Below are 17,444 nucleotides of genomic sequence, written 5' to 3'. Positions count from 1 at the left end.
TTATTGCTCAGCAGGTTTTATTTATTTATTAGTTCTTATTATTTTTACGTAAGCATGCCCAGAAAAGAATTCACACGAACCCCCGTTAAATTTGATAATTTGACTCTTACAATTAAAATTCTCACCAAATTTTACACTAGACAGCGTTGCCGATAGTAATTATGGAGGAAAATTTATTATGGCCGGTTGCACCGCACTTTTAATCCAGTGATTAACGTTAAGTATTATTTAGGTCAGGTTTATTCACCTTCAAGTAATTTATCCGGCCAGTAGTTACCTACTATGATTTAGAATCTGCTATTGGTAGATCCATGGTAATTACCGTTCAATTAAAGTTACTTGAAGGTGAATAAGCCGGGCCTTAATTTGACAAGTTTGTTTGCACCGCACTTTAAATAACCTTTAGGCCCAGTTTATTCACCTTCAAGTAACATTATTTGAAGGGTAATTACCATGGATCTACCAATAGCAGATTCTAAATCATAGCAACCACTGCCCAGATAAATTTATTTCAAGGTAAATAAACCGGGCCTTAATCTTTGTTTATTAAAGTAGCCAAAATCGGCGAATTAACCCTTAATAGCTATTTATGCACCAAGGGCGTTACAACGATGATTACGCCCGGAGAACGATGAATCCATTGAGGGCTTTAGCCCGAGAGATGGGTATCGTTCGATGGGCGTAATCATTCGGTGACGCCGTGGTGCATACAAGATTTTATTTTTCACTAGGTATACGTGTTCTTAAAAAAAAGAATGGCATCTTTGCAATTATGAATTGATGAGGGCGTTATGAATTCATTACGCCCGCTTATGTTTAAATATTAATTTTAAATCTCGTCTTAGTTAATACATGATTAACGAAAATGCGATGCAACCAGCTATAATTTAGTACCTAACTCTAGTTCGTCATTACAAAAGTGAATTGATTATTATAGGTAAAGTAAATAATGACCAAAATCTGAAAAGAGGTTCTTAAATGGGATTGAGCAAGGTCAATTTTAAACTAAATATACATATTTCTCCATATTTAATGCAAACGCATGTTTCCTCAATTATTCGTTTGTGAAGGATTAGGTACTAAAATTCACGTAAGTATCGACCATTTTAGTTACACCGCTTAGAACAGATTTGCATTTTCTCTAAGTCACTTCGGTTCCAATTATCGTGTATTTCTAACTAATCAATTAAATAACTTCACGCTTAAAATGCAAGGTGGATTTGCAAAATATTAAATGGAAACAACAGTGATAAACTTTTATTCATGTAGGTATGTCCAATAAATGTCACAATTCAAAATACCGTTCCCCTTTCGTTAAAAAACTTCACCTTGTTCTATTCGTTTTGTATGAATTCGTCTTGCACGTATTTCGTCAACTCACAACGGGATATTTTCCCCATACTGTTTCTAGGGATGACGTCGACGAACCTGACCCCTCCGTGGAGCCTCTTCTCGACGCTGACGAATGTGGCGACAAAGTCGCAGACTTGCCCCTCCGTCAAAGTGACATCCTCTCTCTTCACGATGAAACCTACCGGGACCTCACCGAACCTGCGATCCATTTTACCGACCACCGCGGCGTCTTCAATCTGCGGATGCTTGACGAGGATGGTCTCGAGCTCGACCGGAGACACTTGGTAGGATTTGTACTTGATGATATCTTTGCTCCTGCCCACGACGTAAATGGTGCCGGCGAGGTCGTAGTAGCCGATGTCTCCAGAGTGGATGAATCCCTCCGCGTCGATGGCCTCTTTCGTTTTTTGGGGATCGTTCAGGTAGCCTTTGGTGACGGCGCCGCCGATGCAGATTTCGCCGGTCTGGCCGGCTGGGAGCTTGCGACCAGTTTCCGGGTGTGTTATTTTGACGCGGAAGCCGCAACTCACTCTACCGCTGCCTTCTTTCCTATTTCGGAAGTGTGGACGGCTAAAGCAGTTTCTGTCATTCCGTACATCACATGCAATTTTTGCAAACTCAGTCTGAAAATTGCATTTCAACCGGCAGATGTTAATTTGACTTGTCATATTTAAATGAGGAGAGCAGTGTGACCAACCAAAATGAGAAGCAATGTTTGATATGATAAGTGACAGATAAAGTAACAATTCAAATGTATTACAACAAGTAAGTACTCACCGGCTCCACACTGTTTTCGAGTCTTCTTCTAAAAGTTGGGATCCCCCAGTCCACACCTGCTTCACCGAAGACAAATCGTACTGATCGATCAGAGGATTGTTTGCTATAAAATTGATCAAGGTGGGTACCAACATCAGTTGTTCCATTTTATATTTTTGGATGGTTTGCAAAAAAATCGTCGGCTCGAAGTGGTCAAAAATAGCGAGGGTGGCGCCCGAGAAGAGGGCGGCGTTCGTGATCACCACTCCATAAACATGAAGCATCGGAAGAACTGCAGGAACGACTTCTTTCTGTTTCATGTAGAGCACATCGGGATCTCTGGAACGATTCAAATGAGATTTCGACCGATCTCCAACACTGACCCTGACCTAGCATGAACTAAATTTGTTCGCAACATCTTGTAGGTGAACATCACACCTTTTGGCAAACCAGTTGTCCCAGAAGAATTTAAGATCAAGGCCACTTGATCTTCTAAATCTACATCTTCTTCAACTTGAAAAGATACCGAGTTTTTGATCAGATCTGAATATTGCAAAATCTCATTTTCTTGGTCGACGGCATCATCAAAGGAAATAATCGTCTTGACAAAAGTGAACTCGTTCACCACTTTGAGAACGTTCTTTTGAGATTTGTCGGTACAAAACACGACAGTCGGTTTGGATAATGCGAACATATTTCGTAATTCATCTGAAATTGAACAATTGGAAAGTATCACCACCAAAGTGACACGACTCCAACGATATTGTCTTTTTTGACCCCCAAAAGTCGAAGACTGGCCGCCAGATTTTTCGCCAGTTGGCACAACTGACCGTGAGTCAGTGATGTACCGGATCTTATGTCGATCTAAAGAATGATGCCACCTCCAGACCAATTGTCCAAATGATTTTCTTACCAGAGCTGTGATGTCACGATAGGTGTTGCAAGCCTCCAGAAGTAGTTTAACGGGAGATTCACGGGGAATTCCCGATTCGTCGGGGGGACCCTCCAGCACTTTGGGTTCCATAACAAACTGGCAAATCTATTTAAGCACGCAAAATACTGATGAGTGATGACAGGTTGAACTTCTTTGAAAACTTTGACAAGTAATGGAAATCGCCCTCGACCACACACAAGGACAAAGTAAAAAAATGTGTTTTATCATCTTTCATTTTTGAAAAATTCAATATTTTGGTCACCCGAAAAGTCAAATACAAATGTCGTACGGGAGGTATTTTCCGGCACTCCAACTAATCATGCTCCGCCATCATGCCCGAAATTTGTTGTCGTGCCGGAAAATTCACCTCCCATACTTTGATGTAAATAACTGTTCTTGCATCTGGATCCGAACAAAATGTAAGCACACTTCTTTATTTTTTTATTTTATTACTATGTCATCCGCATTTGTAGTGTAGGTCAAGAAGCCATAAGATTTATCGTCAACATATTGACGTTGGATACAGTACAAAGAACTTTTTTCATGGGACCAATCCGTACAACCCGGACTAGTGAACGCAGGCCCCTTAATAAATTCGTTCGGTGCTTCAACAATTTCTTTCAGAAACGAGTCGAAGCAGAGATTTTGTTGTCTGTCGATTTTGGTGCACCAATCTTATATAATAGTAGTGATTAATGCATCCGTTGAGGTCAAATTCATTACATTATTGATAACTCGTGGAGTTCTGTTGAGAATTTAAATTTATTAATATCGAAGGTCGTTTTTTGGTTTGTTTTGTACAACAAAAATGGTTTATCAGTTTTTGCCTCACAGCAACTGTGTTTAGCAAATGAACAAAAACATGAATAATGATAACGGAAATGAATTATACAGTATGGTGATAAAGTAAGGAAGAAAATTTATAATTGCGTTATTTAATGTTTTCAAGCAAAACGCCCGCACAGGTCGATTTTATTTTCAAAAATGCTATCTTGTGACATGCAATTTGTTTAAATGGCGTCATTGGTTTTTGCGCAATGACGTCATTACCAATTTTGTTAAATGACAACCCTCTCTTTTTTCTTCACTTTTTGTTAGACACTTCTACTATCTAAACGATGAATGAAAAAAATTGCTACCTTACATGACAATTTTTTCGAGAAAATGACAAATTTTACTTCAAAAATTTAATTTAATTTTTAATGCAAAAATTTTAATTGACTTCAAACAAAAACACACAAATATCTAAGGTCACTTAAACAAATTGCATGGCATTTTTCGAAGTAAAATTGACCTGTCCGAGCGTTTTGCTTGAAAACATTAAGGGCCAGTTTATAGAAACAGAATTAAATGTTTAATTCTAATTAAATTTTATGTGTTCAGTTAACCTCGCATTTGATTACAATTAACTTGATTTCGCTTCTGTAAACTGGCCCTAAATAACGCAATTATAAATTTTCTTCCTTACTTTATCACCACACTGTATATTATGTTATGACCAAGAGCTTTTTCAAAAATGAATATAAACTGAAATCTGGATTATCTGAGAAATTACCTTAACTGCAGACGTGTAACACTTTCACTTTCTTTCTGGTGGTAAAAATGTAATTTTGTCGTCTTGCCGATTGTCTACGTATATTTATCATCAATATTATTGAATTACAGTTAAATTTACAAATCCGATAGCACATTTAGTGCTTAATTAACCTAATTATTTTTTATTGATTATTGGATGCAGTAATTATTTATATTATGTTATAGTTATTTACAGCATAGTCAGAAAAATCTCACATTACTGAAGAGTATTTAAAGCTCCGAGACAAGCAAGAGATTTTACTGACGTGTTTTGTATTAAATTTTTCCGGAAATCGTAAAAAAGACAAAATTTACAAATTTTAGAAAAAATTTTTACAAATTCAACAAAAAAACAAGTTTGTCAATTTTGTTGGCAACTATAGTTACAACGTAAAAAACATCGAAAAAAATTATTTTGCGTCTTGTAAAGTCTTTACAGTACTAGTCCGGAAAATTGAATTTTCCTGCGCGTAAATAAGCAGGAAAATGTTTTTTCCGGAAAAATTATTTGTTAACAGATAACTACAATATTTGTTGAAAAAGTTTTCAAACCTAGGGAACCTTTCCGTAGCGCACCTAGATCCAACTTAAGTAATTTATGGTATTCTATAATAAAAGCAAAATAGAAAAGGAAATACAGACAAAAATAAGAAACAAAGCCAGAGAAGAGAGGGCAGAAGAGAGAAGAGTGAAAATGGGGTTTCAGAAATTAATAGTGAATCAGGAATGGAAATGGGACAGAGAAAAGAACGTTTTGAAAAAGATCGCGGGCCTGGAAAATTATAAAATAAACTAGATGATGGAAGTGTGAATGGAACGACCCGCGCAAGAAATGAGGACACGAGAACGGTTGACAAGAAGAAAAAGACAGGAAGACAAAAATTAGGCACCTGGAACGAAAAAACAGAAGCGGCGACATGGATTGTTAGAAGTACATACGTGGAAGGCAAGCTCTTTATAAAATTATAAAATAGAGTTGCTAGCAATACAGGAAACAAAACAAACAGAAATGTTTGTAAGAGAAATGGGAGAACACTAATTTTTTTAATAGCGGAAACGAAAACAGAAAGCGAGGAGTAGGATTTTTAGTAAGTAAGAAATTACAAAGCAAAATAATAGACTTTAAGGCCGTAACAAACACATTATGCAAAAGAAGACTAAGAAGGAGGTACAGGAAGATAAGTATTATAAATGTTCATTGTCCTACAGAAGAGAAAGAATATGAGGAGAAAGAAAAATTTTACGAAGAGATCGAGAAAGTCTATAATGAAATCCCAAAATGCGATGTTAAAATAATAATTGGAGATTTTGGCGCAAAGATAGGGAAAGAAGAAATATATAAACCAGTCATTAAAAGGCATAGTAAACATAATCAAAGTAATGAAAATGAAAACATGCTCATAGAATTTGCAACAGAGAGAAATATGCGGATAGCAAGCAAATATTTCCACCATAAAAGTACGAAGGCAACAGATATTTTGTAAAAATTAAGGACAGCTAGCTAATGGGAGGAATGGAGGAAAGCCTGAAAAGATGGGTTGACTATTTTGGAGAAGTATATGGAATCGGGGAAAAAGAAACATTACAAACAGAAGAAGAAGAAAGTTTAGCTACAGAAAGCCATAAAGAACCACCGAGAAAAGAGGAAACTAAAGAAATCATTAAAAAATTCAAAAATACCCAAGACAGAACGGAGTAACGACAGAAATGCTAAAAGTAGGGGGGCAATACCTGAAAGAAAATACAGTTAAGTTAATAGAGAAAGCCTGGGATGAGGATACACTTCTGTTCACTGAAAAAGCATACACGTACATTTTGCTTGTGTAAATCATTTTTATCAGTACCTGATGTCACCGTCAGTGGCAGATAATTGGAATAATTCGATTTCAGTCAGTAAAAGTGTACTTACTTAATGCCCTCTCTAATGTTACTATTATCAAGATTATAAGTAAATATTATACTGTATTTTCAAGATTTATTGTGGGATCCTTTAAGTCTCTTCTTACCAGATAACTTAACATTGGTAAACATGGAAACAAATTACAAAGTAAATTTACACAGCCAAAAAAATTGCAAAAATCCCTCTCAAGGCTTGTTATGCTTTTTCCGTGAACAGAAGTGTACAATACCCGAAAAATGGAAAGAAACCCTAATATGTCCTTTGCATAGAGTTCAAGCAAGCATACGACACAATAAAAAGAGAAAAAGTGTATGATGCGATGACAGACATGGGTATATGTATAAAAAAAACTTATAAGGCTGGTAAGAATGACTCTAAAAGAGTCAGAATAAAAAGTATAAAGTATTGACCAAAGTTAAAAGAGACCAAAGACAAGGGGATTCACTATCAAGAGTGCTGTTTAATATACTCGTAACATTGGATTCAACATAAAAAGAAAAAAGTGAAATACGGGTGAATAGTTTGACACATAACCAGTTAGTACAGGTGAAGAATGACATATGCCGACGACATTGTAATCCTTACGAGAACTAAAAAAAAAAGAGTGTGTGCTTAAGACCGCACGACAGAAGTGAAAACTTCGAGGAAAACTTCTATGATGCTCGTTACTGATTTTAAGTAGGTAATATGTACCTATTCTATAAAAAATATATCATTATGGATGACTTGGAGGAATAAGGAGCAAGGCATAAATACATAATTAATATTATTTAAAACCAATGCTGTTTTTAAATAAACATCAAAAATCTGTATTTTTCAATAGAAACTGCTTTTAGAGGTACACCCTAGCAAAATTTGTGTGGTTAGGTTTGGATGTTTCAGTTTTATTTTCTTGACGATGATATTGAACACAACATAAGTTTACAACACAGGGTATTTCACGAGTAATAATGAGCCTGACGGAATAATAAATTCAAGCCACAATACATTTTCAAAAAAAACCGGACATTTTAATTTCAGTAGCCAGCTTTTTTCGGAAATATAGTGTGGGTTGCATTTTAAATTACGTCAGGCTCATTATCACTTGTGAAATATCCTGTATATTTATATACAGTTACTCCTGCAGCTCTGCACTGAGATCAGTCAGGTCACAACACAACGTACAATGAAAATTTAAAATTGCCAAATGACGTACAGTTGATTGTTTTCCGCTCGCTCCGCTAAAAAACTCGACTCCCTTGATTTTAGCTAACCGTGTCGTGTTGCGACGGATTTTCGCTGAGCTGCGAACGATTTTAGCCTGTGCTGCGAACGATTTTACCGTGTCGCAGGAAACTAATTCACTGCGCGGGAATAAAATGTATGTGGCGTGCCTAAAGAAGTTTTCACTACAAAAATGAACTAGTTCAAGCACTAAAATCATTAGAAAAGGTAGCAAAAAAGAAGGGATTAAGAATAAACGAAAGAAAAACAAAGCTTATTAAATTAAAACCACAGTGATAAACTTTTATTCATGTAGGTATGTCCAATAAATGTCACAATTCAAAATACCGTTCCCCTTTCGTTAAAAAACTTCACCTTGTTCTATTCGTTTTGTATGAATTCGTCTTGTACACGTTTCGTTAACTCACAACGGGATATTTTCCCCAGACTGTTTCTAGGGATGACGTCGACGAACCTGACCCCTCCGTGGAGCCTCTTCTCGACGCTGACGAATGTGGCGACAAAGTCGCAGACTTGCCCCTCCGTCAAAGTGACATCCTCTCTCTTCACGATGAAACCTACCGGGACCTCACCGAACCTGCGATCCGCTTTACTGACCACCGCCGCGTCTTGAATCTGCGGATGCTTGACGAGTATGGCCTCGAGTTCGACCGCAGACACTTGGTACGACTTGTACTTGATGATCTCTTTGCTCCTGCCCACGACGTAGATGGTGCCGGCGTGATCGTAGTAGCCGATGTCTCCAGAGTGGATGAATCCCTCGGCGTCGATGGCCTCTTTCGTCTTTAGGGGGTCGTTTAAGTAGCCTTTGGTGACGGTGCCGCCGATGCAGATTTCGCCGCTCTGGCCGGCCGGGAGATTGCGACCCGTTTTCGGGTCCGTTATTTTGACGCGGAAACCGCAAGTCACTCTACCGCAGCCTCCTTTCCGATTGTCGGAAGTGTGGACGGCTATCGCCCCTTCTGTCATTCCGTATATCACGTGGAATTTTTGCAAATTCAGTCTGAAAAATACTATTCAACTGACAGATGTCAATTTGGCACGCCATATTTACATGACGCGAGCAGTGTGACCAACCAAGCAATGTTTGATATACGACAAGTGACAGATTAAGTGACAATTCAAATGTATTACAAGTACGAACTCACCGGGCCCAGACTGTTTTCGAGTCCTTTTCGAAAAGTTGGGATCCCCCAGTCCACACCTGCTTCACCGAAGACAAATCGTACTGATCAAGCAGAGGACTGTTTGCTAGAAAATTGATCAAGGTGGGTACCAACATCAGTTGTTCCATTTTATATTTTTGGATGGTTTGCAAAAAAATCGTCGGCTCGAAATGATCAAGAATCGCGAGAGTGGCGCCCGAGTAGACGGCGGCGTTCGTGATCAGCACTCCATAAATATGAAACATCGGGAGAACTACAGGAACGACTTCTTTCTGTTTCATGTAAAGGAAATCGGGATCTCTGGAACGATTCAAATGAAATTTTGACCGATCTCCAACAGTTCCCTGACCTAGCATGAACTAAAATTGTTCGTAACATCTTGTAGGTGAACATTACACCTTTCGGGAAACCAGTTGTCCCGGAAGAATTCAAGGTCAAGGCCACTTGATCTTCTAAATCTACATCTTCTTCAACTTGAAAAGATACCGACTTTTTGATCAGATCCGAATATAGCAAAATCTCATTTTGTTGGTCGACGGCATCATCAAAGGAAATAACCGCCTTGACAAAAGAGAACTCGTTCACCACTTTGAGAACATTCTTTTGAGATTTATCGGTACAAAACACGACAATGGGTTTGGATAATGCGAACATACTTCGTAATTCGTCTGAAATTGAACAATTAGAAAGTGTCACCACCAACGCAACGAAACAAACACTCCGTAAATGCCGGATTGATCAGGTGCAAAGGAGCTGCCAAGAATAACCCCGTCAGATAGGCGATTACTAACTTGTGCGAGTTTTCTGACACCATTCCGACGATGTCGTCCTTTTTGACCCCTAAAAGTCGAAGACTCGCTGCCAGATTTTTCGCCAGTTGGCACAACTGACCGTAAGTCAGTGATACACCGGATCTTATGTCGATCTAAAAATTGACGCCACTACCAGACCAATTGTCCAAATGATTCTCTTACCAGAGCTGTGTTGTCACGATAGATGTTGCAAGCCTCCAGAAGTAGTTTAACGGGAGATTCACGGGGAATTCCCGATTCGTCGGGGGGACCTTCCAGCACCTTGGGCTCCATGACAGACTGGTAAACCTATTTAAGCACACAAAGTACTGATTGATGACATAATCTTCGGACAAAATAGTCCCCTTGAGTCGACCAGGTCAACTTTGCGGGTACTATTTCAATAATAATAATAATGTCAATATTTTTATATAAATATAAATAGTACTGTTATAAAAAATCGTCGCATGGTACTTGTCGGGTACTATTTTGTACTAAGATACAGTGAGGGTGAAAAGTATCGCAACAATTCGATAAATCATAAACTAGTGAGTTTTGAAAATAGTACAAAAACAGTTCGATTTTTAATTTCTATTTCACGTTTATTCACATAACACTTTTTATACAGGCTTGTCAAAATAATGACGTTATCATCTATTTTTTTAAATAGCAACCTTTTAGCATTTTGATAGGTCTTTAAACTGTCAACATAACAGTATAAAAATTTTAACATTTAAAAAAAACTTGAGAAAAAGATTGTTGAAAATGATTTTTTTTTTATAGTTATTTAATAAACTAGTTTGTTAATGAAGGCGATTAATAATCGAAATTGTTTAAAGCACGAACGAGTGTAGCGAGTGAGTGCCTTTAATAGTTGAGATTATTAATCGCCCATCAACAAACGAGTTGATTACAAAATTTTTTCGTTGACCGCAAACTTTTTTTTTGTGACAAAATTTCAAATTAAAGCCACATCAAAACCAATTTCATCTTTTTCGATAAAGATGAAACCTTATAAAATACCTTCATCCTTTTTTTGTCCTCAGGGTAGGCCATTTTTAAATTTTTCAACACTTTCTATTCACTTTTCCACAAAGAATGTCAGAAGACGTCAACTCCATTCACATTCAATTTCACGTAATAATCTCGGTTGCTAAGAAAACCTAGTTACCTTTGAAAAATATGACATGCGAATTATAACCAAAAAGGTCGGCTTTTGAAAAAGTGAATTCGTAATTATGCAGTTATGGAGCTATAAAATATAGAAAACCCTGCTGCACTACCTGCTGCAGTGTTGGTAAGTGCAAACAATGCATGTTCGAGGTTGTTTATACATACATCAAAATATCATCAAAACGTCAAAATCGCAAAAATCGTTAATCAATGAAAAATAGTGTATTAATGAGGTCCATTAATACACTATATTTTAGACAAAATAATTTATTAATATTGAAATTAACAAGCGGTCAACAGAAAAATTGAATTTCGCAGCCGTTGCCTTGACGACGGCCGTAAAAGTAAAAGTCATTTTTATATTTATTTATTATCACAATTACAACATATTGTAACGGTCTCTCGTTAGAACCTAATTAAACAAAATGAAAAATAAAACACAACGTAGGATCCATAAATATTTCTTTTCTCATTTTTTTTTGTTTCGTATTTTTCCGCAAAAATTTAATCCGAGGGAATGCGGCAACCAACAATACACCAAATGAGGGAGGAAAGTTTCATCGAGGAAAAATCAAGGAAGTGTAAACGTTTCAATTTCTATCTGCATATTTCCGGTGAAATCTTACAAAATCTGGATTGGTTACAGTTAAAGTTTGATTTTGTGTCAGGAACGGCCACTATTAGTACAGAATTTTCATCCTGTTTGAAATTTCCGCCAATTTCAAATGAGACAGCCGCATGAGAAGGAGTCGATAAGAAAGATCCCCATTATCGATCTATCCACTATATAAAACATTCACATGTGAATTAGGTTAATTTTGGTTAATTTTTCACCGATCAAAACGAGAAATATCACGTAACATTTCCCGAATGTCATCAACAGACATTTTGGTTTATTTGTGTCTTTGCAAGGCTTCTGATATTTCCACGATTAAAATAACCTAAAAAGGAGCAGATGATACAACCTAGCATAACAGAACTTAACATTTATCTTCCACAATAAATAAATTCCAATAAATAGGTAAGCCAGTACAACATTATCCGACACGGTTTTCACATTCTTCTTGTTACATCAGTCTCAAAGTCACTGTAACATTTTTCATAATGCCGTTTCGATTTTTCAGGTTTCAAATGCGACACTGCACAATTTATAATATTTTTTTAACTCTGGATGAGTACACGGAACTTAAAACATTGTAATTTTCTTCGGACATTTTTGCAATTTTTCTCAAAGTGAATTGTTTTATTTATGTCGTTTCCATAGCGACATGGCGACATGTAGGCCGACTTTATTTTTATTGACAATAAAGGAAATTTTACTTATTCATTTTATAATTACAAATTTTCGGGTTGTACACAAAATGTTGCGTACACCTTGGCTACGAAATCCTTTGACGATCTCGAGATTGTGTTGCCTCGGCCGCAAAGCGGCCTTGGCTACAATTTTTCTCTCGGTTCGTCAAAGTACATTTCGCATCGTTGATATACAAATAACTATTTTAAGCACCCTTAATGAAAATAGTATGTATATTGTGTTATAAGGATTAAAAGTGGTACTTTTTTTGACGAGCAATTTGTTTGCATAGCGAGGCGAAGCGAAGCGTAGCCGAGCCACTGCAATAATTGCAAGTCAAAAAAAGTCACTTTTAATCCCAATAACACATACTATTTTTGCTCCAACCAAGTAAAGGACCCGTATCATGAGAAGTGCGAAACTCATAGGCACATTTAAATAAAGCCAACGTTTTATTGAAATATTCGTGTAACCAAAGAGGCAATTTTGGCTTTTGTTTTGTTTACTTGTTGAGTTGTTGTTTTCAAATCAACGTCAAACTGTTAGCAAGCAAGTAAAAATTTACCCTGAACAAAAATGTTTGAAGAATTATCCAGTACACAGTACACCACCAGACGTGGCTGAAACTGCACAACACGTTGTTTCAAACCTATTATCAGGAAAGTCACGGGAAATTTACGAGTGTGGTCACAACCTTTTTTGACATGGTGCAATGAAAAACAAGTCAAATCCTATTCGGAAAGTGTTTTATTAGCATATTTTGCCAATTTATCGATCAAAATGAAAGCGTCCACGCTTTGTCTCAATATTCAATGGTCAAGACGACACTCAATCTAAAAAATGGAATAAATATAGAAAAAATGCCAAAATTACGTGCATTTTTAAAAAGGCAGAATGATGGTTATACACCGAAGAAATCAAGGGTTCTAACAAAAAAACAGGTCGATCAATTCTTGAATTTGGCTCCGGCCAATAAATACTTGATGAAGATACATAATTATGTCTCTAAACTTAAGAAATGATAATTATAGCTTGTTTTAATGTTAGGAGTTGCGGGTGCCTGTCGTTGTGACGAATTGGTTCATTTGAAAATTGATGACATTGAAGATGTTAAGTCAGCTTGAACCTAGTACCAGTAACAGTACAAAAGAACCGATTGCTCCAGAAATGATCCAAGAGCCAAGTACCACGATGACCTATACCGATATTAACAATACCAGTGAAAATCTTCATGCTGTTGACAAATCGAGTTTGATTAATTTTTTCCAAAGTTATTTGAACTGTACTTTTCATATTACATAATATTAAAAATTAGTAATTTTAGTTAGTTCATTTTATAATTTTTAAGTCTAGTATTAAAAGTACTTTTAATACTAGGAGGTAAAAGTGTTGCCTTAGTAACACGTAACTTTTTTCTACAGTTACGAAAACATCAACTTTAGTGACCAAAAACGGTATTAAAAGTGACCACTTTTAAGACGGTTGTAGAAAAAGGTAATTTTACGTACTCCCATGTGAGCAATAAGTAACTCTTTTTCGGACGCACTTTTCAAGGCATGGACCGTGGCGCCATCTATTGGTCTATTTAGTAAGTTAACAACGAAACCGACGAAACCGAGTAAACCGACTGAAAATCAAGGAATATTTGACAGTTAAATTTACCTAACCAAATTGTTTTATTTGCAAGTTTTGTATCGTTTACTTCTGGTAGTGGTTATGTGGTGAAAAAGTAAGAAAATGAACGTTGACGGAGTGGATAGCGACAGTGAAATTGACGAAGCGATGACTGATACGCTTTCGGACATTGCAGACGAAGCAAGCGCTGCAAAACAACACTTGCTTCCGAAAAAATCTGGAGACCTGTATAACATTGAAAATGTCGACCATAAAGTCGAAAAATATAATGTGCACCTGGGCCAAAAAGAGCACTTTTTGGCTTTGATACACAAATAACTATTTTCAAAATCGGAATAAAAAATATACCAAGATATTTGAAAAAACAAAGTTGACTATCAGCTGATTTTGAATGACTTTTTGAAAAAAAAAAATCTACGTTGTGCTTATAGTGTTTTTATAGCTATTAAGGCAACAAGTGTTTTATAGACGATTTAAAAGTTGAGGTCGTAGTTTAAATCAGAGCAACCGCAGGGAGCGAGGATTTAATAGACCGTGTGATGAACCAAGTGGGTAATTCAAAATTCCCACCAAGCGGCCATCTCGTTTTTTTTTTCTACCAACATACGCAATGAAAATAAAACCCGCGAAATTCAAAAATGGCCAAGAGCGCGTGATCGTACCCCGTTAATTTCCTTACGTTGTGTTTTTTTTTATACAAATTAAATATTACCAGATTCGTTCCAACAGGGTTTGGGAACCACACAGAAGAGTGCAAATAAAACAACACAATAATTAAAACCAGCTATTTATTCAAAGTTATGATGTTTGTTAACGCCGGGATTAATGAATAATAAACGTCTCGGGAGAGGGCACCCAAGTCTCCCCAAATGTGAGAAGACTACTCATTTAGAACTCTAGGAAAATGGTGAGCTGTGGCCATTCCCCTAGACCTCCGAATGAGGCTCCGCTAAAAACCTCTCCTGAAAATACGAACAAATCCGAAGTGACGACGTGAACGGGACAGTTATTGTAAGTTGAGCAAACCTGATTTCATAAACAACACAATTCAAAATTCAGAAAAAAAACAGAAGGGTCATGTACATTACAAACAAAACAGTCACTTCGAGCGGGCACTAGACGAGAACTTTAGCATCCTTTTTCTCTTTTCCAAGTTAATTTACAATGTACGACAGATACGCTATTGAAGGAGTGAGTGGCTTGTGTGTGGTCCGGTGGTCTGTGGTACCCTATCCTTATAACTTTAACATTTCCCGCCTACCCGTGATTTAGTGTGCTAAAGGAAAAGGTCCTAGCTGCTTTACATTAAGTCAACAAATTTAGCTACTCTAAGTTCAGCGGTTGAGTTGAATATGACTATTTCAAAGGAAAAACAAACGACGCTTGTCAAGTACCACAACTTAGGGAACAGATCACCATTCCGGAAGTTTTGTGCCAAGGAACTCGGATTCAACCGTGGAGGGAGAAAAGACTGGAGATTTCCTATGCTTCCCATGTTAAAAATCCGTACCCTCTAAAAGCACGTGCAACAACCTTTTATGACCCAGTCCACAATGCGCTAGATAAAGAAGCACAATGCGTGTGGAAGGAAGGCGAAGGAAGCCATTGGCCTAGCATCTATATTCAGAAACCTTTTATGACTCTGTAGTTTTCGCGGACTGGTACACGTATTTGAATTAGTGCCATCTCCAGTCTTTTCTCCCTCCACGGATTCAACTTACACCATGAGCGACGTTGGGGACCAGCATTCCGCAAGCCCCGCCAAGCGTTATGGTTTTCGGATCTCTCTTGGGGCGCAACATGTTAAACGAGGGGTCGTGGGGTCGTGTTCAACGATGGGATGTTAGAAGAAACTAAACCCCTCAAACAGAGAGACACCCCCGCCCCCAAGCGGTCGCCGACGGTACCGACACCGGTACTACCATAGCTTTATATTAGTGTTAGAAAATAATATATTAAAGAACGAGTTTTAGAAAGGGTTGATTTAGCGCACGAGTCCCAGGTGTAGAAAACGACCCGTAGGGGAGTTTTCTATGGGAAGAGTGCGCCAATGGCCTTATAAAACGAGTTTTTTATGCTATTTTTTAGAATTTGCACCCTTGTTTTAATTTTTAAATAAAAAAATTAAATTTTCAAATTCTAGGGAATTTTGTATTAATTGGTAATTCAAGGTAACAGATGCAACTACATCTGCAACAGATGTTAGAAAGTAGAGTTTGAACATTAATATCGGAAGTTTTTTGGTGTAAATGACAATAATACACTGAAATATTGATAAAAATGTCACAAAGAGTACATATATTTTTTGAATAGAATTGGAAGTAACTTTCACCAGACGATTATTGTATGTTGCATTATTCTCGCCCTATTTAAATTATTGTTCGTCAGTTTTATTTATGCTACCTGCTTATAGAATTCATGATTTCCAATGTATACAGAATAGGGCAATGCGTAGTATACTTAGATGTAATAGATAAACCCCAATTGCACTTATGTTAAATGTGTTAAGCTTGATGACGACAAGGCAAACGATTATGTACAATACACTTTTCAGTATTTGTAAAATAAAAAATAAGATTCTACGTCAGTATTTGTATAGTAAAATTATGTTTATTAGTGAACGCCAAAATTATAATTTAAGAAATTGCAGGGACTTTGACATAAGAGTACATATACAGGGTGATTTACGAGAAATAATGAGCCCGACGGAATAGAAAATGCAACCCGCAATTCATCAGGAGAAAAACCCGGACATTTACCGCTTCGATGTCCGGCTTTTTGTTGCAATGTATTGTGGGTTGCATTTTCTATTCCGTCGGACTCATTATTCCTCGTAAATCACCCTGTATATTATGAAGGACTAAGAATGTACAATAACAAGTTGTCCATAGAAATTAAAAATTGTACAATTATTTTAAAATTTAAGCAGTTATTATACGTGCCTATGTGAGGGAAAATTTTTGAAATGAATTAATGTATTATGTTATTATTTTTGTGGGGGTTGTGGTGAATGTTGTTTGTATATAGCTGATTAGCTAACAAAGATATATTATTACAAATTGTATTGTTGTATTCTGACAGTTCTGTGCCATAAAAGGGTGCACTAAAAGTTTTATGGCACGATTCCGTCAGTTTCACTAAACGGCAATTTTGACAACGATTTTTAGTTCAAAAAGTGCCTACTTTTTACATGATCGTAGATAACAGTTATTTATGATATAAGTGTTAAAAGTAAGATTTTAATTTGAAAGAACAAAAGATTTCGGAACGAGCGCAGCGAGTGAAGAAACCCTTCGAACAAAATAAAATCACTTTTAACACGAATATCATACACTATTTTTCCCATAAACAGTACAAACACCATCAAAAAATGGGTTATGTTAAAAGAGCACGGAGTCATGGAGTGTTGCCTATTTTCAATACCGTCCCTCAATTGTAGGTAGGTAGAGCTTATTATTCAGGTATTCATGGGTCTTTCTGTGCTGCCTGTCAAAACGTCATTGTGACAAACGACTTGTCATTACTTTTAACACTAGTGGAAAAAAATTTAATGCATGTACGCCGTGTTAAAAATTGACTGTTTACTAGTGTTTGTAGAAAAAAATGATTTATTCCAGTTTTCGTTTTATTTAAATTGAGCCAT

At 36.8% G+C, this 17,444-nt stretch overlaps 2 protein-coding genes and 1 long non-coding RNA gene across 4 annotated transcripts in view; all 3 read right to left on the bottom strand.

Annotated features, from left to right (window-relative positions):
• Window positions 1–1,334: 1,334 nt before the first annotated feature.
• Window positions 1,335–2,803, bottom strand: LOC138128279 (luciferin 4-monooxygenase-like). The gene is made up of 3 exons (XM_069044469.1): window positions 2,493–2,803; window positions 2,131–2,448; window positions 1,335–1,923 (listed from the first exon to the last, which is right to left on the bottom strand). Exons 1-3 carry the CDS (start codon window positions 2,801–2,803, stop codon window positions 1,335–1,337), a joined length of 1,218 nt encoding a protein of 405 aa, XP_068900570.1.
• Window positions 2,804–2,854: 51 nt separating this feature from the next.
• LOC138129798 (uncharacterized) lies at window positions 2,855–7,179 on the bottom strand. Its single transcript, XR_011159387.1, has 3 exons — window positions 4,599–7,179; window positions 3,023–3,148; window positions 2,855–2,973 (listed from the first exon to the last, which is right to left on the bottom strand). It is a non-coding gene; the product is annotated as an uncharacterized lncRNA (long non-coding RNA).
• An 816-nt stretch (window positions 7,180–7,995) lies between these two features.
• LOC138129794 (uncharacterized) overlaps window positions 7,996–17,444 on the bottom strand; it is a 32,083-nt gene continuing 22,634 nt past the window's right edge. For both annotated transcript variants that reach the window (XM_069046095.1, XM_069046096.1), the window contains exons 2-6: window positions 9,883–10,008; window positions 9,626–9,833; window positions 9,258–9,576; window positions 8,891–9,208; window positions 7,996–8,745 (exon numbers count right to left, since the gene is read on the bottom strand). In XM_069046095.1, the coding sequence (XP_068902196.1) occupies window positions 8,103–8,745; window positions 8,891–9,208; window positions 9,258–9,576; window positions 9,626–9,833; window positions 9,883–9,993 (1,599 nt within the window). In that variant the 5' untranslated portion in view covers window positions 9,994–10,008 and the 3' untranslated portion in view covers window positions 7,996–8,102. The remainder of the gene's footprint in view (window positions 8,746–8,890; window positions 9,209–9,257; window positions 9,577–9,625; window positions 9,834–9,882; window positions 10,009–17,444) is intronic.

The sequence above is a fragment of the Tenebrio molitor genome, chromosome 4 (assembly GCF_963966145.1).
Source record: "Tenebrio molitor chromosome 4, icTenMoli1.1, whole genome shotgun sequence".
Classification (NCBI taxonomy): Eukaryota; Metazoa; Arthropoda; class Insecta; order Coleoptera; family Tenebrionidae; genus Tenebrio; species Tenebrio molitor.
The sequence above is the reverse complement of the archived record's forward strand: the minus strand, read 5'-3'. Positions and strand labels throughout refer to the sequence as shown.